The 27500-nt window shown below is 33.7% G+C and overlaps 1 protein-coding gene across 3 annotated transcripts in view; it reads right to left on the bottom strand.

Moving 5' to 3' along the window:
* LOC145276684 (uncharacterized) overlaps positions 1-27500 on the bottom strand; it is a 262149-nt gene that overhangs the window by 70875 nt on the left and 163774 nt on the right. For all 3 annotated transcript variants that reach the window (XM_080127862.1, XM_080127864.1, XM_080127863.1), the window contains exons 16-20: positions 25229-25327; positions 13841-13932; positions 9089-9262; positions 6710-6781; positions 384-486 (exon numbers count right to left, since the gene is read on the bottom strand). In XM_080127862.1, coding sequence (XP_079983988.1) covers positions 384-486; positions 6710-6781; positions 9089-9262; positions 13841-13932; positions 25229-25327 — 540 coding nt within the window. The remainder of the gene's footprint in view (positions 1-383; positions 487-6709; positions 6782-9088; positions 9263-13840; positions 13933-25228; positions 25328-27500) is intronic.

Here is a 27500-nt window from a genome sequence, read left to right as displayed (position 1 = left end):
ATATCAGGCAAAATGGCAACCATAAACTAGAGTTATTACTAGGACTATGACAACAGCATATTCTTTTCCTTGTTTTAATTCTCAGGTATATATCCATTCATATCTTATATGTTTTTATGTAGTGATGTGGTTCTCGGTTGATTAACTGAGTCTGTGTCGGATATATACTCGAGAGTCAAAACAATGAAAAGAATATGCTGTTGTCACAGCTGTAGCTATAACATGTATCCAATACTTCACTCTATATATATCTGTGTGTGCGTGTATGTCGGTATGTGTGTGCGTATGTGTATATATGCATTTGTGACTGCTGGCGTGCATAACCTATTTTATTACACATCTGTATGAATAGTGAACCCATTAAACGAAATATTCACACGTACCAAGATTCTCTGTTGAAATCGTCGTTGTTTCGTTAAGTTTTTCTGACGCAACTTTACCAAATTCACCCATTTGTTTCATAACGGTTGCTGCTGTGATATTACTCTGGATTGGAAAGAAAAGAAACATGTTTGCCTTAAGTGAGTCTGTTTTGCGGCACATAAAACCTTCAACACAATACTGTATACAATCAACTGAACACAAATTTTTATTTCGATTACATTCATCAGGCTGTATAACATCTCGTTTTCTCTCCCGTATGGAAATAGAAGAACATGCTTATTCGAAACTACCTTATTTATTCCTTGTAGCTGAAGACGAACATGTTTTAATAAGCTGGAAAACACACAGCGGAATGGATATTTGCTTTTAGGCACAAATAGACATTGGGGATAATTGTTCATAATGGTTGTATCAAGGCGAGTGAAAGTGGTACAAGGGACATAGATTGAAGCTCAGGAAAAAACACGATAGAGCAGTAACAGACTCGCAGCGGCTCTTCTGTGGAAAAGATGTTACAGAATAGAGAAAAAACATCACCTACTAGCTTTCGAAGCCCGTTTTGAACTTTGTTAAGGCAGAATAGGGTGCTACCAGCAATTCCCATTCAAATGTGGCAACAGCACTCCATTTTAGGACTAGCTGGCTATTATACAGGTAGAGAATTGCGTGGGAGTATAATACCTTCTGGAACAGTAAAATGACGCAACATTTTTTTTTTGGTAACATTTTATAAAAATCTTCTATTTCAGATTAAGAATGAAGGTCACAACCAGAAGCTTTTCTTAACTAATTCATTGTCGGATCCGTAATAATAATAATAGTAAATAATTTGAAAAGAAACTTCTGCATTTGAACGACTATTTCCATCGCTCTATCTACTTGATTTTTCCTCTACCAGCTATATTTAAATGGCAAATACTTTAGTACAAAAATAAAAAAGTAGGACACAAAAAAAAACATTATGATAAAATACATAAAAATGCAAAATGCAGAATAAGTTTAAAATTACATAATTAGTCAAGGGATTTACATACTTTTTAATAAAATATATCAAAATTCCAGTCAAACTTTTATTTTTAACTTTATTTAAATTCTATTGTTATATTATTACGTTTGCTGATTCCTATTTCTGTTTCTCTTGTCATCGCCAGTAGACACGTCGCTTTAAGTGTATCTTTGTATATTTCAGAATTGCCATCTTCGCCAATACACGGTAATTTCGACGATAATTTCGTAGCCAACAAAACAACTCTCTGTTGGATATTCGGGCCGTGAGTGCCGAGAAATAATATTTGACAAAAAACATGCATCTATATTATTAAATATATTGAAAGGTCATTTGAATAAAAATTATGCAGCTGACATCTTAAAACTTAGACGGCGTGTCGAAGATCGTTTTGACAAAAGCTTGCATTTTTTAGAACATTAATAATTATCAAATATGCTAAAAGAAGTCATTTGAAAAATCATAAACCTGACAGGCACATGCGTGTAAAAGCAACAAACTTAAAATTGTCACAAATAAAAATTTAAAGTATGCTTGAAATGTTATTTTTGGCAAACGTTACGCACGTGTAATCGAAAGAAGTCGTTTCATTGAATTACGAAGACGCTCTTGGCGTTTGGCTATAACCGAACACCAAGAGCGTTTTCGTAATTCAATGAAATGACTTCTTTCGATTACACCTGCATAACGTTTGCCAAAAATAGCCTTTCAAGCATCTCGAAAGGAGCGTTTCAAGTGTTTACAAATAATTATATATAATCTTGAATTGGAAGCCATGTTTAATTTCAGAAAAGTTCCCGATAGGTAGCTATTCTGTGCAAGTCCTGCAGATGAAGAAATTTCATTGGGTAGCTGTACTGTACAGGTCCTGGACTCTATAATTTTTCAGGCAAAGAGCAAATGACCCTTCTCGTGTTGGCACGAAAAAAATATGTGCTGCAATGCTAAAAAATTCAATGCTTTTATGGAGCAATTCTGGTTTCTGATTGGTTGATAGCAGAACGCTCTCAATTTTATTCATCAGTTCTTATCGCAAGTGTTGATAAGTGGAATCTTTCAAATTTCAGTGATCATAACCTCATTATATAAAAAATATTGCAACAAATAACAACCGAAAAAAGATATCGTTGTTGGTGAACGATTAAACCAAGAAGAACCAACTAGTGTGTGCATCTTCCTCTAACACCAAGTATTTATAATCAGCACGAGAATACAGACATATTGTTATCTCTTTATATATCAGCGTGTCATCGTTCTTTTAATCATACCAGAAGTACAAAATACAACACGTCTACAAAATACAACACGTCTACAAAATACAACACGTCGACAGAATACAACACGTCGACAAAATACAACACGTCGACAAAATACAACACGTCGACAAAATACAACACGTCGACAAAATACAACACGTCGACAAAATACAACACGTCGACAAAATACAACACGTCGACAACAGCTTACAGGTCAAACTTGATACAAATTTCCATCTAATAGACATGCTATTCTTTATGCCTAAACCAATCTATTATAAGTTAATTATGTTTTTATCTTTTTACTTATCCTATAAACTAATGCATATCAATACTTGTAAAGCGATACTTTCATAAAAGGTTGATATAAATAAATATATTGATGGCAATCGCTCCAGACAAAGCATGAAGCTACTTGATGTAAGGAACTATACACATATTACGTCGACATAAAAACAAGCCAACTATTAGTGTTATATGTAGTTCTTCCCTTTTTTCCACAGGATTTGAGGAGTAAAGGAAAAAAATAATGGAAACAAGAGTTTTGAGATTACCGATGTCCATTTTCTGCTCTTTTTAAATATAGAAAATATTCACGAGTTTCATATTTTGAAGTAATTGTTGTTTTCTCTTATGTCCTGCCATCTTTAACATTTCCTTGAAATTTGTGACGAAAGAACTGCAGATTCTGTAATCAACACTGATGCTTAGCAATGGTGCTTATCGTTAATAAGTTAATTATGCTCCTCAGTTTGTTAGCTTGTGCGCGAAATGTGAGATGAAATACAATGAGATCAAATGAAAAAACGTTTTCTTCTCTGGTCGTAATATCGCAATAAACAACACATGGTTCCATGATTCTCATCTGTCACAATCAAAAGAAAAGGAATGTCGACGTCTCTATTTAGGACCCGTATAAGATTAGAAGCAAGAATGACATATCAACACTTTTGATTAAATAGTCAAGAGTTAACTATTCTATACTTTCCGAGTAACAATTTCTACTGTCAAAACTCACTACTCCAAATCCATCACACTGCTGTCAAATCTTGCTACTATAGAACTCGACACGTTACTGTCAAAACTCACTACTTCCAAATTCTGTTGTTAAAACTTGCTGCTCCAACATTCAAATCCAAACCTTGACACTTCCAAAGCATGTGGACCCGACCTCATCCCAGCTGTGCTATTAAAAAAGTGCTCAGCCGAAGTAGCTCCAGTTCTCTCCAAACTCTACAACAAATGCCTTAATGAATCTTGCTTTCCGAGCTGTTGGAAAACTGCTTCTGTGGTACCAGTATTCAAGAATTCTGGCGAAAGAACTGACCCATTAAATTATCGCCCTATTAGCCTCCTCCCACTTTTTGCCAAAATATTTGAGACCTTAATTAACCATTCTCTAGTCCAGCACCTTACAGATGCTAAACTTCTGACCGACCATCAATATGGATTTAGACAAGCCCGTTCCACGGCAGACATCCTCACTGTAATCTCTGAACGCATATACCATTCACTGGACAAAGCGGGAGAGGGCAGAGCGGTAGCTCTAGATATATCTAAGGCTTTTGACAGGGTATGGCATGAGGGTCTCCTCAGGAAGATTTGATCTTACGGTATCACTGGTAGAATACTTAACATAATTAAATCCTTCTTAGATAAGAGAAAAATCCAGGTTGTCCTCGACGGTCGTACATCTAAACAATATGATATAAATGCGGGAGTGCCCCAGGGATCTATCCTTGGACCTCTGCTGTTCCTGATATTCATAAATGACCTCCGCGACAAAATTGCCTCTGAGATGGGTATATATGCTGATGACACCACACTCTATAGCAGGCACGACAGGAAAACAAATGAACATATATCTAAAGTAATGGCAGAAACACTAGAGGATTACCTCCAATCAGTAGTGGAATTGGGGACAAAAATGGATGGTAACGTTCAATGCCACCAAGACAAAACTGGTTTCATTCAATAATTACAAGAAACCTTCTCTACCACCTATAGCAATGGCCAACGACTCTTTATCTGAGAGTACGTCTCTCAAGCTCCTTGGCCTAACGTTCACAGGAAACATGAGTTGGAACAATTACATCGAGGGCATTGCCAGGGCCGCTGCGAGGAAGGTGGGCTCTCTCTACCGTGCTAGAAAACTTCTAACACCCGAAAGTGTCCTGTACCTCTATAAGGCCACTATTCGCCCATGTATGGGGTATTGCTGTCATATTTGGGCTGGTGCATCGGCTACTAGTCTCTCGCTCCTTGACAGGGTTCAAAAGGGAGTTGCAAATCTGATAGGCCCTAAACTGGCATCTAAGCTTCAGCCTCTGTCCCATCGTCGAAACGTTGCATCCCTCTGCCTGTTCTACAAGTATTATAATGGTGAATGCTCTGAAGAACTGCAAGCACTTGTGCCTCCACGACGTGAACACCCTCGACAGACCAACAAGCTGCAAAATCCCACCCCACACTGTAGAGATCCCTATATGTAAAAGATCTTTCTACTCCAGTAGTTTCTTCCCGAGAACTGCTAGACTTTGGAATTCCATTCCAGGTCACTGCTTCCCCAACTGTACTGACATGCATAAGTTCAAGTGCAACGTGAACCAACATCTCGCTGCCCTAATCCCTAAATAGTACCCCAGTAGATGTTTCCCCTGATAGTAGCCCCCTACACCAAAGTGGCAATGTGCCTTGTTTGGGGTGAAAATGTAATAAAAAAAACCCAAAAAACAAAACAAAAAAGCTGCCCGAGTCTGAAAAATCAGCCATTTTATTCAAAACACCGGAAGCTTTTCATTTGCATATCAGGTGACAGATCGCAAACATTAAAGAAAAATAGCAACCATTTTTTTCTTTTCTTTTCTCTTTGCTTGCTAACGAACATTATAAGCTGCATAAAAACATGTTTCCACAAATTTTATTTTAAAGCATTTAATCAGAGCCAGCCGATTAAACAACGTGACCGGTATTTAATTGTTCAATTGTTCACAAATTACGATCAAGGGTTTACAATACATTGATATTTTCCATTATGTAAGATACAGATAAAATATGGAATACACAGACAAAACATTAAAATGTCGTTGAAAGTAAGCGTTTTATAACTATTCGTAAAGTTCCTTGCATACACGAGGAAATATTGTTATTTTAAAGAAACTTAATCTTAACAGATCCATGAACGATGTTATTCGAGAAGAGACGTTAATAGGTTGCTAGATTCAAATTATATATATATATATATATATATATATATATATATATATATATGTGTGTGTGTGTGTGTGTGTGTGTGTGTGTGTGTGTTAGCAGGTCGCCCACCATTGCCCGGTCGTAAAATACGAATAAATATTATACTTTAATTAATACAGAAACCGAGACAAGTGCATACAAGTATATATTTTTCTTAAACAGTTCACTTCTTCTGAATAAACAAAATACTTCAGCTTTAATAAAAACCAAAACCTAAGGCAGTGATTCAAGTATGATAACCATTAGACCAGCTTGACACGTACTATACAATGTGTTCTCAAACCTACTTAATATTAACATAAAAACGCTGCCATGTTAACGGCCCCGCATGCGCATTAGTGAAACAGTTAGCAAACAAATAAAAATATGATGAGGCTTACCTACCAATATTTCATGTTAGCTTAGCAGCCCATTTTTTCCGGATGAAAGCCGATTAAAAAGTTTTACACATGTCTGAATACTCTAAGTACCAAATCCCAAGTCTGTAGATCAAATATGCGTTGAGTACATAGGTTGAGAAGTGTCCTCACACATACACATTCTCACCTTTGTAGATCTATAGATAAGATTATCAGTGAGACCATTACTAAATATATAGATCGATCAGACAAGGGTGCAGATTTGCATACTGTACCTGGCTGCTGAAAACTGACCCCAAACAAAGATAAATAACATTTTATTTTCATGCATGTAGCACAGCTTTTTGGAGTATCCATATAAGTCAAGAAGTCAGTTTCCACCGACATCTTCAGCAACACTTCCCACGATTATGAAACAATTTTATAAAAAATATTTTATAAAAGATACATACTTTCTTTTCCAACTTCACCCACGCAGGCTTAGTATCTTCTGCAAGGAGATTACTGATTACGCCAACCACATTCTGCAAAGAGTCAGATATACATCTAATATATAAAATAATGTTAACCGCATTTAAAAAGCTGGATCTAAATCGCATTTAGGCTGACATATAAAATTTGATTCTGACTAGCCAACTTTATTTTGTTATTGTTTGTACCATATTTTGCGGCATAGACTATCATCTTTTTCTACAATTTATTTTTTAATACCCCGGAAGGTTTTAATATTTAAAATTATGGAGAAAAAATGTCAGCTAAGTGGAATATTTATTGTTATTTTACTAAATGTTCCTGATCTAAGTTTTGAAGAGATTTTTTTTATTTATTAATTTTTTCTCACGTGACGAACCGACGATTAAATCATGATTGTGTAGAAGAACACATTAAAATGGTTTCTTATGTTTTTGATTTTGAAATTTTTGCGTTTAGAAACGTTTAAAATTTTTCGCAAATCAACGCATATTGCTAGAAACATCGGAAAACATATTGTTATTTGAATATTAATAAGACATCACTGAAAAGAATTGTGAAAACGCCTAGTCAGAAAGTAATAATACTAATAATATATTTCGTTAGCGCGAAAATACAGTTTTTACTGACATGGATATTGCTATGTGATAATAATAACAATTTAAATTACGTTTGCTTTATTCGTAAAGTAAATAAAGAGTTCGGTTTGAAATTCCGTGCAGAACAGTTCGACAGAAACATTTCCGGGGTCGACGAGCGATTTATTTCCATAAATCCCCCCCCACACACACACATCTTCGTCCCCTTGTTATTCATCACATTTGATTGGATCGTGTAATATCTGCAACACGGTGTATGAATGAAATCGAACTGCCTATAATTTTATGAAACATCTTTATACTTTGAATTAGTTACAACTCGTTCCTTTAACTTAATAGTCGCTTTATCAATTTTAAATTAGAATTTACATTAGTCTGTCACGTTTATTGCTGAAAAGACATTCATTTAAGTCTAGATTTTAAATATGATTTTCATCGGTTTATCAGATTTTATTTTGCCATAAAAATTTTATCAGTCTTGATGTATTAAATAGCGTTTGCAGAGATTTGTTGCACAAAGAATCGACGAAACCGATACTAATAACAGATTTAGGCAGATCAATATCTCTTATCGATTCCCAAATGAAAATCTAGGAAAATGCTGATCATTAAAATTCTCTTTTATCTCTTGGAAATTTGGTATCTGATATTTTATATTTGTTTATTATTTTTTTTATATCCAAAGTCTCAACTTTTATAATATTAGTATAATAGATTATGTTTTTACGTTTAATGTTGATTCACTAGTACTGATAAATTCATTGAAGTTGGGCAATGTTGAGACTGGTTATATTTGATGTAGTAAGAAAAACAAAATTCTAATAAAAATGATGTTATTTAAAACCAAAAATTCAAGATGCAACGATTTACTTTGTGTTTTCAGCACATTTTAATGAAGATTGATTAGAAGAGCACATTTCTTCTCTTTGTTACCGTGAAATTTTAGCATTTTAAAACGTTTAAGATTTTTGCAAATTAACGGAGGTTACTAGAAATATCCGAAGACTTATTGTCATTTCGATCTTAATAAAACCTTACCGAGAAGAACTATTGTCAGAACACTTAATGAGAAAAATCGATAATAATACATTTCATTCGATCAGTAAAAACTGGCGCGAAAATACAGTTCTCATTGACGTGGATGACGTTGTGGGAATCCGTTGGTGAATCTACACACGTCGTCTAAATGCTCTCGTTTAAGACGTCCGCATAGAACGATGAAGCAACGTATTTATCATTCGATTCTAAAGTGTCGGTCGGCTAATTATGAGTAGTTGTAGGTTCGCAGCTGCACACTTTCATGTTTTAGCATTATTCAGGTTCTTTAATTTATTTATTTAGCAGAAAATGTAAGCCGCTTTTCAGTCATTTATTGATTTGTGTCAACTACCACTAAAATATAATAAGAACGATATAATAATATAATAATAGCAATTTAAATTACGTTTGACTGCCACCCGTGAAATAAACAGAGGGTTTCGTTTGAAATTCAGTGCAGATTCCCGAGTTCAACAGAAACATTCTCGAGTTTGACAAGATACACCTGAAGAAGGTCGGAGGTTACATCGCCAGAAACGTTGTGAAAATAACACTCATTTTCAGAACAGAAGTCCAAAGAATCCAAATAAAACCAATTTAAATTAGTTTGACTTGTTGGAACATTGTAACTTTTATATACGCTTATATGGTATGATGCGAGTCTCTAGGACGTTACCAACATGTTTTGCCTGATAAATGAATCATTACAAAATCGATTCTTACCTTAACATCTTTATTGCTGATAATCTCCGATTTGTTTGTGATGCTCGAAACAATATCCACGGCTGAAATCGTTTCATCAATTTCCTCCGCGTTCAGAGATTCTTTGGTCGCATTGGCGAGGCTTTCAACGGAAGCTTCAAAATCTGTTTCGATTCCGATTTCAATCCGACGAAGCTTGTAAAAAAGAAGAAATGCAAAAGAAAGACGCATAAATAAATCTTTGTCTTCGGGATTTTCAATTCAGAAATGTTTACCATGAAATTTACCATGAAATTTGGTTCTATATTGCAATTTAATTAGAAAACAAATAAAATCACTAGCGTGCGGACGACATTTTGTCACGTTTTGTATCTTTCGTATTAACCGCTTCCTTCACTTTTCACTTTCAGTCTTTTTTCTAATGTCCTTTATGGGCTGCTAATTTACAAATATGGAAAGTAATGCATATCTAACAACATGCCCCGTGATCCTTTAAGATTATCGCGCATGCCCAAGCCTTCCAGACGTAGCTAATCCACACTACTCGGCTAGACACAGCTAACACTCACTACTCGACGACGCCAATTCAAAAAAAAAATAATAATAAATAAATAAAAATAGTCAGACTCGAATTATATTTCAATCGCACAATTTTACAACGACGTCTCCTTTCATAAAATCCAACCGAATCTCTCCATTTAACGAAAAATTATATTTCGAAATAGCTTGTGATCTAATTAGAAAAACAATCACCAGCGTTTGTTCGATATTTTATAACAGCTCATATCTTTCGTGCCAATCACTTCCCCGTCCTCTCACCTTTGATCTTTTTACAATGTTATTGAAGGACTGCTAATTCATAGGTATGCATAGATATTCATAGATCTACTTAGTAATTGACCATCACTCAACATATATGCAGCTTCTTCTAGTTATCTTCTCTGTGTATAATTTTTACTTCCTCCCATAAGGGTTAATGATTCCCCTTTTCCCTCCAGATATGCTCAGTCATACCAGATTTTTCAACCTCCTCACATATTATAACTTTTCGATGTTCTTGTTTTTAGTGGACGTCATGTCTCAACTTTGTATATACATTTACATAGGATCTTATGTACACAACTCTTAGTCATGATTTTTTTCTGACGGGCGCTGGACTCGCACAAGCTGTTTCCGTAGAATTGAATCGAATCTTGATACAACCTGATGTCATATAAATTATATATATTTTTTTAGTTTTTCCGAAAAGCCCTTTATGGTATACAAACTGTGGTGAATTTTAGGATAGTGTCCTTTGATGTCTGACCCAGATTTCTCGGATTAATGTAATACTCTCTGGATTGCTGTTTTATTGAAGAGTTTCTCTTTAACTGCTCATCTCCTCTTGCTATGTTCTGTTGTTGCTATATATTGCCTTTGCCATGTGTTGTAGCAATGGATGATTTTACTCTTTACATGATATACATAATGGGAGGGTTTTTTTTACACAGTGGTCACCACTTATCAAGGCCCGGAAGCCACTCTGGGATAAGGGTTATTGCAAGTATATTACGTTAGTGTGGAAATTTGATGAAGTGTTTACTTAAGGGGGCGGTTCATTAGGAATTTGTTAACGTTGGACTTGAAGACATCCAGGTTGTAGTCAGGTGGGAAGCAGGCAGACGGAACAGAGTTGCACAGGCGTGCAGTTCTAAGAAAGAAGCTTTGTTAATGGAATCCACGTTTTGATTTAGGCACAGATAAAGAGTGGGGGAAATTTTTCACAGTGGATTCAGCTAGACGGGTGTTTTTCGTGAAAGATTGGCGAGGGGGGACTAGAGATTGGAGTTCAGACAAGCACCTGCCATGGAGATAATGATAAAACAAGGATAGGCTCGCAACGTCTCTTCTGTGGGAGAGAGGTTGCAGGGTAGAGAAAAGGGCATCCCCCACTAAGCCACGAATTCTATTTTGTACTCTGTCAAGGCAGGATAGGCTATTTTTAGCAGCTCCTGCCCAGATATAGCAGCAGTATTCTATCCTTGGACGTACTTGGCTTTTATACAGATAGAGAATTGCATCAGTAGTGAGATATCTTCTGGAGCGGTAGAAGGATCCCACCATCTTTCTAGCGACCTTTGAAACAGACTTGATGTACGTGTTCCATTTCAGATCAGAAGTAAAGGTCAAACCCAGAAGCTTGTCAAAACACGGGGCCTCTCCCAGACGAGAGCCATCCATCCCAATCGATGCCAGATGGGGATCAGAGCGTTGATTTGAAGTTAATGTATTGCCCAGTGAAAGTTTGCTATCGATATACAGATGACATGAACTCCTGATCGGTACGAGTTATCAGCACATCTAGAAACTATAATTTGTAATTATGTTTTTCCATCGTGAACTGTATAGACAGACGGATAGAGTTCATATGTTAAAACAAAGTATGAATGTATCATCCGCATATCGCAACAACACATTGTTGGTTTTAGTGCTGTTGATCCTAACGCCATTTCCTCAGAGTATTCCATATATACTAGTGCTGTGAACAATGGTGAGCCCATCGCCAGATCTTTCTTTCGGCCTATATAATTATAAACAGAGAAGAACGGTGAAAAGTAAGACGACTAAAAGAAGCAGAATATATGTTGGGTGACGATCAGTTACTCAGTAGATCTTGCGTAGAATTTAACGATGTGGGAATCAGTAATTATAAATCATATATCATATATATAGTAATAAGTAGGTAATAGTAATAGTAATAATAATATAATATAATATTATAATATATATATATATATATATATATATATATATGAATAAATGATTAATAAAACATGTTAAAAAACATTTTGAAAAAGAGTATAAAAATAGTTAATTTTATAAAGGAAGCACAAGACAAGTCCTTAATCCGCGGAGTTTCGAAAAAAATACTCTCCTCATCAGAGGGCAGGAATTAGCAAAATGTTTTTAAAAGTGTTTTTAACATGTTTTATTAACTACTTGTTTCTATATACATATATATATATATACATATATATATATATATATATATATATATATATATATATAGGAACAAGTAGTTAATAAAACATGTTAAAACACTTTGAAAAAGAGTTAAAAACATATTTAATTTTAAAAAAGGAAGCCCAAAATAAGTGGATAGTCCTTAATCCGCGGAGTTTCGAAGAAATACTTTCCTTCTCATCAGAGGGTAGGATTTAGCAAAATGCAGGATCGGATTTTGCTTGCAAAAGTATTTGATGAAACTACAAGTAAGTCATAGATCTTACTTGGTAACAAATAGTGAAGTAGAGGGAATATGTTGAAGAAAAAGGTGATTTTATGTGAATGGATATTCTGGTGAAGGGTAAAATATCCAATAACAGTAAAATGCAAAAATCTTAAATCCAAAAAAGTTGGTTAAATTTCCATTTCCACAAGTAAAATCCATGGGAATCGCGTAATTGGAAGATGGTCCAAAGTAATCCAATTCACAAATGGGTACAAGGAAAATGGAATGATTTCAAATGATTTTATTAAAAGAAAGATAAGATGTGCGTAGAAAAAAGAATTTAAAACGACTGTCAAGGCTGGGTTGATTTTGGAAGAATATATTAATTAGGTGTACAGGGTCTGAGACTAGCCGATATTATATCTGTGATCCCGCATTTGACGAGCATGCTTCACCTGTAAAATAGTCCGCGTGATCGTAAAGGGTTTGTTTCACTGTAAGCTGAATGGTCAGTGTCTAGCCAAATCACCTTGCAATCACATTTATCGACAAGAGACAATACATCCTATTTATAACTGCTACAAGATCGCACAGAGGGAAACATTGATCACAAAGGATTTTAGATTAGTATTGGAGTTTTCTTGCAAGAGCAGCTCGTAACATACATCGGCTTGTATATTATTAAATTGAAATTCGTTGAGATGGGTATTATTTATTAATTTATTTATTGCGGACAATTATCCTCATCTTTCTTAGTTGTTGTTTCACGACGTTTCGGCCAACTATTCCTCTGTCTGGCCTTCGTCAGGTGGTAACCACGATGGGATAGGACTCCGAATCGCTAACTAGATTCTCAGCAATTACTACCATCCATAGTTGTTGTCGTCTCACCACGTTTTGGATCAAGTAAGCCTCTGACTGGGTAGGATTGAAACCGCTATCTTCAGACAATTATCACCTGGAACCGTAGAAATTCAACGTCTTTATCCATTGCGCCATGGGTTTCAATCCTACTCAATGCCGGCCATAGGTTTACTTGGCCAGAAACGTGCTGAGACGACAACTATGGATGGCAGTAACTGGTGAGAATGCAGTGATTCGGAGTTCCTATTCCGTTGCGGTTACCACCTGACGAATAGGAATAGTTGGCCGAAGCCTCCTGAAACAACAACTAAGAAAGATGAGGATAATAGTCCGCAATAAATAAATTAATAAATCGGCTTATTCATACGCATAGAAACCTGAGGTTACGCCATCGATTCCCATAATTCATTTCCAAGTAGAGATAACATAAAAGTTACAATTTAAAAAATATCTGCAAAAAACTTGGCAAATAAAATAATGGGTCTCATACGCTATTACATTGGTCGAAATGTGAAACGAAATATTTAGCAACTATTAGAAAGTTAAACTTTACAAGATATCCATTTGTTTGGTTTACGATATATACGTTTTTTTTTACTCCGCTCGAGATCACAATAGGTATTTTCATTCAGTATCAAATGTCCCCCAAAATGTTAATATGCCGTAAAACATTGATAACCGTAAAACATTTAACTCACTGTTGCTTTCGCATTTACAATTGATTGCCTCACGCATTCGATATTTGGTAATTCCCAGGTTCCATTTGTTAAGCACAATCTGCTGGCCGTACCTTTCGCAAAAATGAAGAAAATATGTTAAAAGGGTAATTTCTATTAAATAAAAGAGAAAGCGTATATATCGACAGTATATTCGTTTATAAATGTCAACAAATTAATAGGTAAATTTTTCATTCTCTCTCTCTCTCTCTCTCTCTCTCTCTCTCTCTCTCTATATATATATATATATATATATATATATATCATGATTCATTGAGGAGAACAAAATTTATATAACGCAATCATGAAGGGAAGACTTTAATTCATGATTAAAAACGTTTAAAATAAAGTTAAGTTTTCTTCTATTCACCCAGTTAACTTTCTTTTAAACGTTGACTTTCTTTTAAACGTTGACTTTCTTTTAAACGTTAACTTTCTTTTTAAATGTTAACTTTATTTGAAACATTTTTAATCATGAATTTAAGTCTTTTCTTCATGATTGCGTTATATATATATATATATATTTATTTTTTTCTGATTTTAAACGTAAAAAATAACTTGGGTTGGATCAGCTAGAATCGAAACGAAAGCATTTAGCCCCCCAGTCGTCTTCCTTACTGTTTGAGCTATCGATAGATAGTATAAACAAGATTTAAAGTAAACCGCTTCAAGCTAGAATGAATTTGCGCATTCACAAGAGTAAAAATATGTCGACAAGTTGAAATGAACATTTTTGCATCTCAACTTATCGACATATCTTTATACACATTATATATTATCCGTTATCAATTAATCCAACCAAGAATTTACTGGATATTTACCTTCCTTGGTATATGATTACTATTTCCTGTTAATTTCAGTGTTATGTGATGAGTAGTTTATCGGTTCATTATTTTCACGCTGCAAATCAGATACATACATACATCTACTGTTTTATTCATAGAGATTTGGATCGATACACACATATATCCATATATATATGTGTGTGTGTATGTGTGTGTGTGTGTGTGTTTGTGTGCGAGTGCCGTGTGTGTATTTGTATATACTAGAAAATACCTGTCTGAGCACAGGTAAAATTAATTATCCGAACAAAACAGTTTTATTTTATCTTTTTATGTCTTTACGAAATTTAAAATCCATATATAATACAACCAAAGTTTACATCTAGAATTTTCATTCCAAATTTTTTCAAATTCGATTCGGATTTTAGAAAATGTCAAAAACTTTTAGCTTAAGCTTAAGGGGTTGTATTAAGAAATATATATATCAAGGTAATTTTGTTTAATTGTTGTCTAAAAAATGTGGATAAAATTTTAAAGTACACGAAGTGAACTAAAATTTTGGGAATATTTATTAATTAATGTGAAATTTCGATTGTATAAAATCTAACAGTTTGGAAGCATCTGGGTTTTCAGAAATGTTTCACTCTTGTTTTACCAACTATATATATATAGTTGGTGAAACAAGAGCAAAACATTTCTATATATATTTGTATTTATATATATATATATATATATACATGCATATATAAACATTTCTATATATATTTGTATTTGTATATATATATATATATATATATATATATATACATGCATATATAATGAACATAATTATATAAACATTGTAAATCGTCTACGCGAATCGATCAAAGTTTCAACATCTTCATGTCTCGTCAGGACTCAAAATCCTTACAATGTTTATATTATTTGTTTAGTAAAAACTTCACACACGTATTGGTACTTTTAAAGAAATACTAATTTTTAGTTAACGTTAACAAAATATCTGAACTTAATTAATCAATTAACACACACAAACACACACACATATCTAAATATAGTTTAATAACTTACTACCTAGCTCTACTCATGTATCGAAAACTTTTGAAATAAATTCTTTATATATATATATATATATATATATATATATATATATATATATATATGGTGCATATTTAGGCAGCACCTTCTCATTCAAACAAATGTTATTGAAGAGGAGCACGGAACTCTTCTGTTTTATTATCTCCGAATGGTTTTCTTTGTGTTTTTTTTTTCAAACTTGTATAAGTTGGATCCATAGCGAGCGCTCTCGACAGAGATACCTCTATCATTCTTAGGCATGTTGTAGAAATTACATTTTTCCTTCTTCCTAATAATATATAAACATATTTTTATCATGGTCACGTGGTGGCTTATGGATTAGGTGGATTTTCATATCACAATTTAAACGGAAAGAAAGAATTCGGGACCGAATAAAACGTTCGATTCTCAAGGACAGCAGCATTTTGTTTGATAGATAAACCACTTATTGCAGACTATAACATTCAGTTGGTTCTCAACCGGGGTCCACTCTATAACAGGCACGACAGGAAAACAAATGAACACATATCTAAAGAAATGGCAGAGACACTAGAGGATGACCTCTAATCTGTAGTGGAATGGGGACAAAAATGGATGGTCACGTTCAATGCCGCCAAGACTAAACTAGTTTCATTCAATAATTACAAGAAACTTTCTCTACCACCTATAGCAATGGCCAACGACTCTTTGTCTGAGAGTACATCTTTCAAACTCCTTGGTCTAACGTTCACAGGAAACATGAGTTGGAACAATTACATTGAAGGCATTGCCAGGGCCGCTGCAAGGAAGGTGGGCTCTCTCTACCGTGCTATAAAACTACTAACACCCGAAAGTATAAGGCAACCATTCGCCCATGTATGGAGTATTGCTGTCATATTTTGGGCTGGTGCATCGGCTACTAGTCTCTCGCTCCTTGACAAGTTTCAAAAGAGAGTTGCAAATCTGATAGGCTCTGAACTGGCATCTAAGCTTCAGCCTCTGTCCCATCGACGAAACGTTACATCCCTCTGCCTGTTCTACAAGTTTTAATGGTGAATGCTCTAACGAACTGCAAGCACCCTCGACAAACCCGACAGGCTGCAAAATCCCGCCCCCACACTGTAGAGATCCCTAGATGTAAAAGATCTTTCTACTCCAGTAGTTTCTTCCCCAGAACCGCTAGACTTTGGAATTCTATTCTAGGTCCCTGCTTCCCCAATTCTACTGACGTGCAGAAGTTCAAGTGCAACGTGAACCGGCATCTTGCTGCCAAAATCCCTACATAGTACCCCAGTAGTTGTTGCCCCTGATAGTAGCCCCCTACACCAAAGTGGCAATGTGCCTTGTTTGGGGTGAAAATGTAAAAAAAAAAAAAAAAAAAATGTGGACCCCCATGGTACATGTAACGTTAATATCGGTTCAGTCTTCCTTCAAGATAAACTGTTGATATATGTTCTTTGGTTTTCTTTACATTACTGAAAAATAAAATAAGCTATAAGGGTTCACCAAAATACATTAAAAAGAAAAGAAAGTCATGGTTAAAAAAAAGGTTGAGAACCATTGTGTTAGACTTACCTCTCTTTTTTACCATTCCAAGGTTAAATTATATTAATATCATAATTAAAAATTAGGAATGTAAAGTTCTGGTTTAAGATGATTTTGCAATAGGATGTAAAAAGAATAGAATTATACTTACAATATTGGAATGATTTGGCAACTGCAGCTTGGCACGTTCTACCAGCGCGGGTGGATGATAAACATAAACTTTATGAAATTTATTGTTTTTGAGCAAATTCAATAGAATTTTAAGTAATAGCAATTTCGTTTAAAAAATAATAGCAAGCGAACTTCTGTTTATGTATGAATGATTGCTTTCGTGTCAACCTTGATTTCAGTCTCATGACGGTTTGTGGATTGTAAATGTTGACTTTTGTAAGTTTTCAGGTATACTAACAACGAATATCACAATTAAATTTGAGCTAATACGTTGTTTACTAGAGATAAAAACATATGATATCTAACGTAAAAGCTAATGTAATCCATGGCAGCCATTTTGTTTTCACAACTGAGTAGTTAGCAATGCACATGTGTGTAACTGAAGCAGATGGCAAAGCAAATATTTTTCACTCCCCAAATGGAAAAAAATGGGGTGTTTATTCCGAAAGCCGTTCTTAATATAGTGATGTTGAGGTGTTTTTCCGAAAGCTGTTCCTAACATAGGGAGGTTATGGAGTGTCCATTCCAAAAGCAGTTCTTTACATGGGGAGGTTGGAGGTGTTTATTCCGAAAGCCTTTTTTTAACATGGAAGAGTTGCGGATGTTTATTCCGAAAGTCATTATTAACATGAATAGGTTGGGGTGTTATTCCCTAAGCCGTTTTTAAAATGGGTATGTTAGGAGTGTTTATTCCGAAAGCCGTTAGGTATGCACATTACTAATTCCTCGGCTGTGCAAAAATGGCTGCCAGGAAGTACATTAGCTTTTACTTTGGATAAAAAATGTTCTCATATCTGGAAAACTACTTATCAACCCCAAATTTAACTGTATTTTGCGTTGTCAGCATACACGAAAACCTTTAAGAGTCGATATTTCGAATGAGAACGGGGAGTTGTAATTAATGTAAAAAAAATACCGAAAAATTATATTTTATTCAAAGAAACCAATTATTTAAAAAAGCGTCATTGAAATTAATATTTGCTTTTTCAAAATTTAATGATTATTTAATTTTATCAGTTGCGAAAATGTTTATTTTGTATTTACCTCTAATTTGTGTTGTCATAATTTTCTTTAAAATATTTAAATTCATTAAATGTGTAAGGAAAACTTTCTAAAAAAACACAACACACGCATTCGAAAACTTTAGAATTTTGGCTTTAAATTAACGTTTGTTTATTTAATCGATTAATGAATAATATATATATATATATATATATATATATATATATATATATATGTATATATATATGTATAGGGATGTCTTCGTTTATACATACATATATATATAAACGAAGACATCCCTATATATATATATATATATATATATATATATATATATATATACATAAATATATAGGAATGTCTTCGTTTATACATACATATATGTATATATATATAAACGAAGACATCCCTATATATATATATATATATATATATATATATATATATATATATATATATATATATAGGGATGTCTTCGTTTATTCATACATACACACACACACACTATATATATATATATATATATATATATATATATATATATATATATATATATATATAGGGATGTCTTCGTTTTATTTATTTACAAAAAAAGAAAAGGAGAAATTATTTATAGAAAAAAAGAGAAGTTATTTAAAGAAACGAAAAGCTATGTAGAGAAAAAATTATCTAGAGAGAACAGGAGTAATAATTTAAAGAAAAAATATTATTAAAGTTAGGCTAGACTATAAATACAGGATAAATTCGTTCGAATTAGAGGATGCTGTTCAAGTTTCGTGATAAAATAATGTGCTGCAGTTAACTTTAATTTTCTAAGAATTAAGAAATAGTAAATGAAATTCATTGCTATATGATATTTCAAGTATATATTAAGTTGAGTTTAGGATATATTGCAAGTAAGAATTGTTAAATATTATTACCAAGAACAAAAACATTGAAAATAAATTAAATCTACTCTTACTTGTTAGGTATTTATTACCTAACTTATCATCTACAGAAATCATACATTTATGTAAGATACAGTTTTTTTTATTTATTCATTAAATGAGTCTTATTGCAGTTTCTATTTTCATCGATTGAGCTCTAGGGCGCTGCCATTGTATTCCCTAAGTGATCACGAAAATCTACAATTTCTTGGTTCTGTGGCTTCTTTATGATTATATCTCTTCGGAGTGACATTGCTTCCAAAACATAGTTGTCACTAAAGTAAGGACATTTTTCTAGAAATTTTATAACCGTCTCCATAGACTTTTCTGCATCATCCCATGATATTGCTTCATCAGAGTGTTCTTGGTTATTTACATTAGGGTCAGAAGAATGGGAGCTGTCGCTATTTTCATCACCATTACTGCCTTCAGGATATTGATCAGTAGTTTCCTCATCTTTTTGCACCCACATTTCAACATCATTTACATTAAAGAACGGCGTGGTTGGTCGGTAACCGTTTGGTTTCAAGAATTTTTTCTAGACCAGATGTATTCTCTGATTCTTTCAGTTCAGAAGCCTTTGGTACTGGGCATAATTTACCCCATGCTTTTGTTAATGTGCTTGCTCGAACTTGATTCCGTGCACTTGCGAGAGAAAATATGCCATCTTTGATAGTAAAATGGCGCTGAAAATCGTTTATACTCACGGTACTATTTATCATATTCATCATGAAATCATTTCCGTAGAAACATTTTTAGTTCCAAATAATCCCTTGATCCATAGGTTGGATGAGAGAAGTCACATTAAGTGGTAAGTAGCACACAAAAATATTCCCGCAAGATGACACTAGTTCTGACTCAGGAGGATGTGCTCTACAATTATCCAACAGAAGCAAGCACTTTGAATCAGATTTACCTAATTCAAGAAAACGCCCCTGGACAACTGGCACAAATTCTTGCAAAAAACATTTTTTAAAACAACTGTTGATTCATCCATCCATTTCGTGAAGAATAATAGAATACTCGCAAAGGCGAAACTCATTTCAATGCTCGGGAACACTTTGATTTGCCGATGACAAGAAGCTTAAGTTTATGAGTTCCAGAAGCATTAGCGCATACCATCACTGTTAGTCTTTCTTTATTTACTTTGAATCCTTTTATTTTTTGCTCCTCAGATCCGGGTAATGTTTTTGTAGGTGAGCACTTCCAATTTACGCCACTTTCATCAGCGTTGTAAACATCCTCTGGTGTTAAACCATAATCGGCAATTATCGTCTTGAATTTGCCACAATAACTTGATGCTGCGTGTGTATCAGCAGAGCATTGTTCGCCTGACATTGTTAATTGTATTATACCATGTCTACTCTTAAAGCTCCTAAGCCAGTCTTCACTGAATTTCATATCTTCTGCGATATTCAACTCTTCCTTAAAAGATGTTGCTTTAGCAATTAACATGGGCCCAGATATTGCTACACCTTCATTCCGTTTTGCTACAAACCACTCATGCAATATTCGATCGAATTCAACTTGCTTTGGTCTGCGAAGAGTCCTTCTTTTGACAAGTCTTTTATTTGAAGAGAAAGGAGCAGCCTTCAATATTTCCTCCTTTTTCTTTTTGATGTAAAACAGTGTACTTCTTCCAATCTTATAATCTCTCAATATAACGCTATTTTCAACTCCAGCATCTAATTTTTCTATAATTTGACGTTTTTCGAGTAAAGTCAGTGTCACTTGTTTTCTTTTAGAGTTGCAAGCCATTGTGATGGGTTGTTTTACACAATTTTAAATATATCAATCTTACAAATTTTTTTACAGTTAGTGTAAATTAATTATCAATAGCTAATCTAAATTAGTTACATAGTACCAATATTAACATTTCTGCGCAATATCTGACTAAACCATGTAAACAGTTTTACTGCAACTCCGCATCAAATATGCTAATACAATTTCAATGACGAGACAGTTCAAGTTTAGAGAAAGTCCAGGTTTAGAAGAAGTCCAAATGAAAGGAAGTCCAAATGAGAGGAAGTCCAAATGAGAGGAAGTCCAACTTTAGAGGAAGTTCAAATTAAAGGAGTCTTACTGTATTTCCACTTTCAGAATTGCGAGCAATATTTACGTATTACTTGGGAAAAAGAAGAAAGAAGAAACGCAGGAACCTGGCATTAGCTCAATTAAGCTTTTCTATCAAAACTGTATTCAGAATTTGTCCCATGTCGTGGAAATAATTGTGAAAAATATTTATTGTCTTAAAAAATCTGTTAGAATTTTTCCAGCATGTAAATAAATATTTTCATTCCACTTGCCGTAAAATACGTTCAAATATATGTAAAACCAGGGAGATATTCGCATTTATTAATGAAAAGACATGATGGCGAAAGTTAAAAAGAAATTATTTGGTGCCATCAGTTAGAATCGAAACCAAAACATGTACCGTATGAGTCGTGTTCTCTCCAGATGTTGCTATCGAGAGAAACATAATAAAGTTAAAATATCAACACACTTTAAAAATGAATTTTGTGTTAGCATGCGTAGTTTTATTTTACGGCACATCAATCCTTTTCAGGTTATTTAATGCCGAATCCAGTGATTTGGAAGAAAACTTTTATTAATTTTTTTCAAGTCAGTTTCTATTTAACCCATAGTTGGGACCCTAACAGGTACTACCACTCTGGACCAGATTGGACCTAGGAGCAATGGCAATTAAAAAGTGACTCGACACTCCTGAAAGCCCGCAAGCTAGGGCCTCACCATCGGATATAGTTTAAGGTCATATTCAGGGCCAGCATGCGCAGAAAGAAGTATAAACATGTCCCCAGTTGAAATGAACATTTCGCATTACAACATGCGATATATGTCTGTATGCGTCATTCATAAACCCAAAGAAAGATTTTACTCATTATAAACCATCCTTGGTGTATAATAATGGTTAAGCAAAAACCTAACAGCCAGCCATGGTTCTCCCCTGAATGTCCTGCTGCCATCGCTCACAGAAATCACTTTTCCCATAGCTACCAATGTAATAGATGTACTGAGACTAAAGCTGCTTTCAGGACTGCCAGCAACCACCGTAAAAGAGTAATAAAAATGCAAGAGAGCTATATGCTCAGTCCGTTAAATCCAAAGTAGCTGAGCAGCGGCTTGGTTCCCACCAGTTCTGGCAAATAGCAAACAGGATCCTCCTGAACAGAAGCGTGCGTTCTATCCCAACTATCATCAATGGACCTGAGGTCATCTCGTCAGCATCAGACGGGGCCAAACTATTTGGCAAGAACTTTGCAGCTAATTCTACCCTATGCGACAAAGGCCATCAACTCCCCGTATTTCCTCCTATAACAGACAACACGCTATGCAACATATAAATATACATGCGTGAGGTCGCCAAGCTAATGAAGAACCTTGATTCCAGTAAAGCAACTGGCCCTGACGGCATTCCAGTTATAGTGCTGAAAAAGTTCCAACCAGAACTTGCTCCCATACTTACAAAACTGTTTAAGCGTTGCCTTAAGGAGAAGTGTTTTCCAACACCCTGGAAAACCTCATCAGTATGCTCTGTATTTAAGAATTCAGGTGAAAAGTCATCTCCCTCTCAGTACAGACCAATAAGTCTCCTGTGTGTCATGATTAAGTTGCTGGAATCCATATTAAATAGAGAAGTAGTCAACCACCTCAACAGAAACAATCTTCTTAGTGACACGCAATATGGTTTTCGCTCTGCACGATCTACAGCAGATGTGCTAATGGTTATATATCATAGGATTAGTGAATCTCTTGACAAAGGCTTCCTTTCCAGGGTAATAGATCCTGACATATCGAAGGCCTTCAATAAGGTATGGCATAAGGGCCTACTTCACAAGATTTCCAGCTACGGTATCACTGGAAATGTTTTCTCGATCATCAAATCATTTCTCTCCGATAGGTTAATAAGAGTAGTGGTTGATGGGCAGAAATCAGAGGCCCACAGTATTAATGCTGGAGTCCCTCAGGGGTCCTTCTTGGGCCCAACTCTCTTTCTAATCCACATCAATAATCTCCCAAAACACATACTTAAATCATTCGTTGACATCTATGCTGATGACACGACCATCTATGGCAACACATCAAAGGCCGTAAATGACAAAGTTCTCTCTAATTCTCTCTCCTCTGATCTTGAGCGCGTGGTACAGTGGGGGAAGAGGTGGCCGGTCACTTTTAATGCATTCAAAACCAAGCTTCTATCTTTACATCATCAACGCTCTGATCCCCATCTGGCATCAATTGAAATGGATGGCTCTCGTCTTGTGGAAGCTCCATCTTTTGACAAGCTTCTGGGTTTGACCTTTACTCCTGACCTGAAATGGAACACGTACATCAGGTCTGTTGCCAAGGACACTGAGGAAATGATGGGATCCTTCTACCGCTCCAGAAGATATCTCACTACTGATGCAATTCTCTATCTGTATAAAAGCCAAGTACGTCCAAGGATGGAATACTGCTGCCACATCTGGGCAGGAGCTGCTAAAAACAGCCTATCCTGCCTTAACAGAGTACAAAGTAGACTTTGTGGTTTAGTGGGGATGCCTTTTTCTCTTCCCTACAGCTTCTCTCCCACAGAAGAGACGTTGCAAGCCTGTCTTTGTTTTATCGTTATTTCGATGGGAAGTGCTTGTCTGAGTCGCAATTTATGGTCCCCCCTCGCCAATCTTTCACGAGAAACACCCGTCTGGTTGAAACTACTGTCAATAATTTTCCCCACTCTTTATCTGTGCCTAAATCAAAACATAGATTCCATGAGCAGAGCTTCTTTCTTAGAACTGCACGACTGTGGAACTCTCTTCCGTCTGCCTGTTTCCCACCTGACTACTACTTGGATGTCTTCAAATCCAACATAAACAAATTCCTGACAAACCGCCCCCTTAAGTAAGACACTCTATCAAAACCCCCAATACTAATGATTACTACAATACTATCTCATTGATTACTGTACACGCAATAACCCTTATCCATGAGTGGCCTCCGGGCGTTGATAAGTGGTGACCCCCATGTAAAAAAATTACTATTTCCTCTTAATTTCAGTGCTATATGACCAGTAGTTTAAGAGTTTATCGGTTAAATATTTACACACATTTACTGTTTTATTTATATAGATATGAATTGTGCAAATACATAAAAAAACTTTTAAAATTAATTATTATTGTTATTATCATCGTCTTTATTATTATTTTTATTATTTTCATATTATATTTGTTGTTATTATAAATTTTAAGTTGGTTATGGTTGTGGTTGTGATTATTATTATTATTATTATTATTATTATTATTTATTATAATCATTATCATTAGTATTATCATTAGTATTTATATATTATTATTATTATGATTTTTATTATTTCTAATTGTTTATTATTATTTGTTATTATTATATTTTTATTTCTAATAATTATTTTATTATTATATTATCATCATTACTATTATTACATATTATTATTTATTATTATTACTATTATTCTAATTAAAATCATTATTATTATTGTTATTATTAATATAATCATAATCATTATTTTGTGGCTATAATATATTTAATTCGTATAATTTTATTACCAGGAAAACATATTTATCAAGCATCGATACATACATGCACACACACACACACACACACACACACACACACACACACACACACACACACACACACACACACACACACACACACACACACACACACATATATATATATGAGAGAGAGAGAGAGAGAGAGAGAGAGAAAGAGAGAGAGAATTAGGTATATACTCGAAGAATAGTCTTGTTAGTCGGGTATTATATATTTCTCAAGCAAAACACTTTTTATTTAGTTTTAATTTGGACAGCAATAGATTCATAACCCATGAAATTGTGTCTTGTGTGAGCATTTACCAACAAATTCCCCGACACATGTGACATTTGCGGTTGATTTTGCGACAGTCTCTGGCCATTGTAGGTTATGGAACGTCTCGTTTGGACATAGTTTTTCCCCTGAAAGATATCAAAGTTTTGGAAATTTATGTCAAAACAGCAAACAAGTAAAAGCGGATTTTTATATAATATATATAATTTTTATATAATATAATCAAATGTCTTACAGAAAAGTAATTTTTATATAATATAATCAAAAGTCTTACAGAAAAGTATTTTTATATAATATAATCAAATGTCTTACAGAAAAGTAATTTTTATATAATATAATCAAATGTCTTACAGAAAAGTAATTTTTATATAATATAATCAAATGTCTTACAGAAAAGTAATTTTTATATAATACTAGCGGGGGTACCCGGCGTTGCCCGAGTGTTTGTTTCCGGGACGGGGGGGGGAGTTTAAAAAAATGTTATGGTAGGTAAGTAGGAAGGATCAAACCCGGAGTCATGAGTAAAAGTAGGAAAATAAAGTGTGAAAAAAACAAAAAAAAAACAAACATCTGCAACGTTAACAGTTCGGCCACCAAGAAAAGTCCATTCCAGTTGTTTAGGAAAAAAAACAAAAAAAAAACGACTACGGTAGGTCGGCGCGAACGTGCAAATATAATGTCAATTGTCCAGCACGCTAACCACTACGCCACAGAGCATGCAGCTTAGTTTAGTGATTTTAAATAACTTCACATGAAAGAACTACGAAGCCAAACCGGTGTTCTCTTCTCAACTGTTCCTTGTGAACGATCCCCAAACGGTTTTAAGTGGTGGCAGGGGGAGGAGGAATTTATTAGAGAGAAAATATTTTACCACTTCCATTGATCTTAACCGATTTTGGCCGTGACTTCTCAGCAGAAAAAGTATAGAAATCTAAGATTATCGAGGAATTTGAGAAATAATAAGCCTATAACACACCTCAGATATTGTTCTGCCGTTTGTGCATATTATATTTGCATGAAATATCTTGATTTTTAATCCTATAAATGTCAAAATCAGACGGGAAAAATGAGTTCATTTTATTTATATAGAAAAGATAGAAGAGAAAAAGAAGAAGAAGAAGATAGAGAAGAGAAAAGAATAGATAGAAGAAGAAGAAGAGAAGAAGATAATCAAATGTCTTACAGAAAAGTAATTTTTATATAATATAATCAAATGTCTTACAGAAAAGTAATTTTTATATAATATAATCAAATGTCTTACAGAAAAGTAATTTTTATATAATATAATCAAATGTCTTACAGAAAAGTAATTTTTATATAATATAATCAAATGTCTTACAGAAAAGTAATTTTTATATAATATAATCAAATGTCTTACAGAAAAGTAATTTTTATATAATATAATCAAATGTCTTACAGAAAAGTAATTTTTATATAATATAATCAAATGTCTTACAGAAAAGTAATTTTTATATAATATAATCAAATGTCTTACAGAAAAGTAATTTTTATATAATATAATCAAATATCTTATAGAACAGTAATTTTTATATAATATAATCAAATGTCTTACAGAACAGTAATTTTTATATAATATAATCAAAAGTCTTATAGAACAGTAATTTTTATATAATATAATCAAATGTCTTACAGAAAAGTAATTTTTATATAATATAATCAAATGTTTTACAGAAAAGTAATTTTTATATAATATAATCAAATGTCTTACAGAAAAGTAATTTTTATATAATATAATCAAATGTCTTACAGAACAGTAATTTTTATATAAGATAATCAAAAGTCTTACAGAAAAGTAATTTTTATATAATATAATCAAATGTCTTATAGAACAGTAATTTTTATATAATATAATCAAATGTCTTACAGAACAGTAATTTTTATATAATATAATCAAATGTCTTACAGAAAAGTAATTTTTATATAATATAATCAAATGTCTTACAGAACAGTAATTTTTATATAATATAATCAAATGTCTTATAGAACAGTAATTTTTATATAATATAATCAAATGTCTTACAGAAAAGTAATTTTTATATAATATAATCAAATGTCTTATAGAACAGTAATTTTTATATAATATAATCAAATGTCTTACAGAACAGTAATTTTTATATAATATAATCAAAAGTTTTACAGAACAGTAATTTTTATATAAGATAATCAAAAGTCTTACAGAAAAGTAATTTTTATATAGTATAATCAAAAGTCTTACAGAACAGTAATTCTGAAAGTGGCGGTAAAATTTACAACAATAATTTTCTTTTGACACTGATTGTG

Source organism: Euprymna scolopes, chromosome 5, assembly GCF_053919585.1.
Source record: "Euprymna scolopes isolate OS-2025 chromosome 5, ASM5391958v1, whole genome shotgun sequence".
NCBI lineage: Eukaryota > Metazoa > Mollusca > Cephalopoda > Sepiida > Sepiolidae > Euprymna > Euprymna scolopes.
Note: the sequence above shows the minus strand (reverse complement) of the source record. Positions and strands in the feature narration are given on the sequence as shown.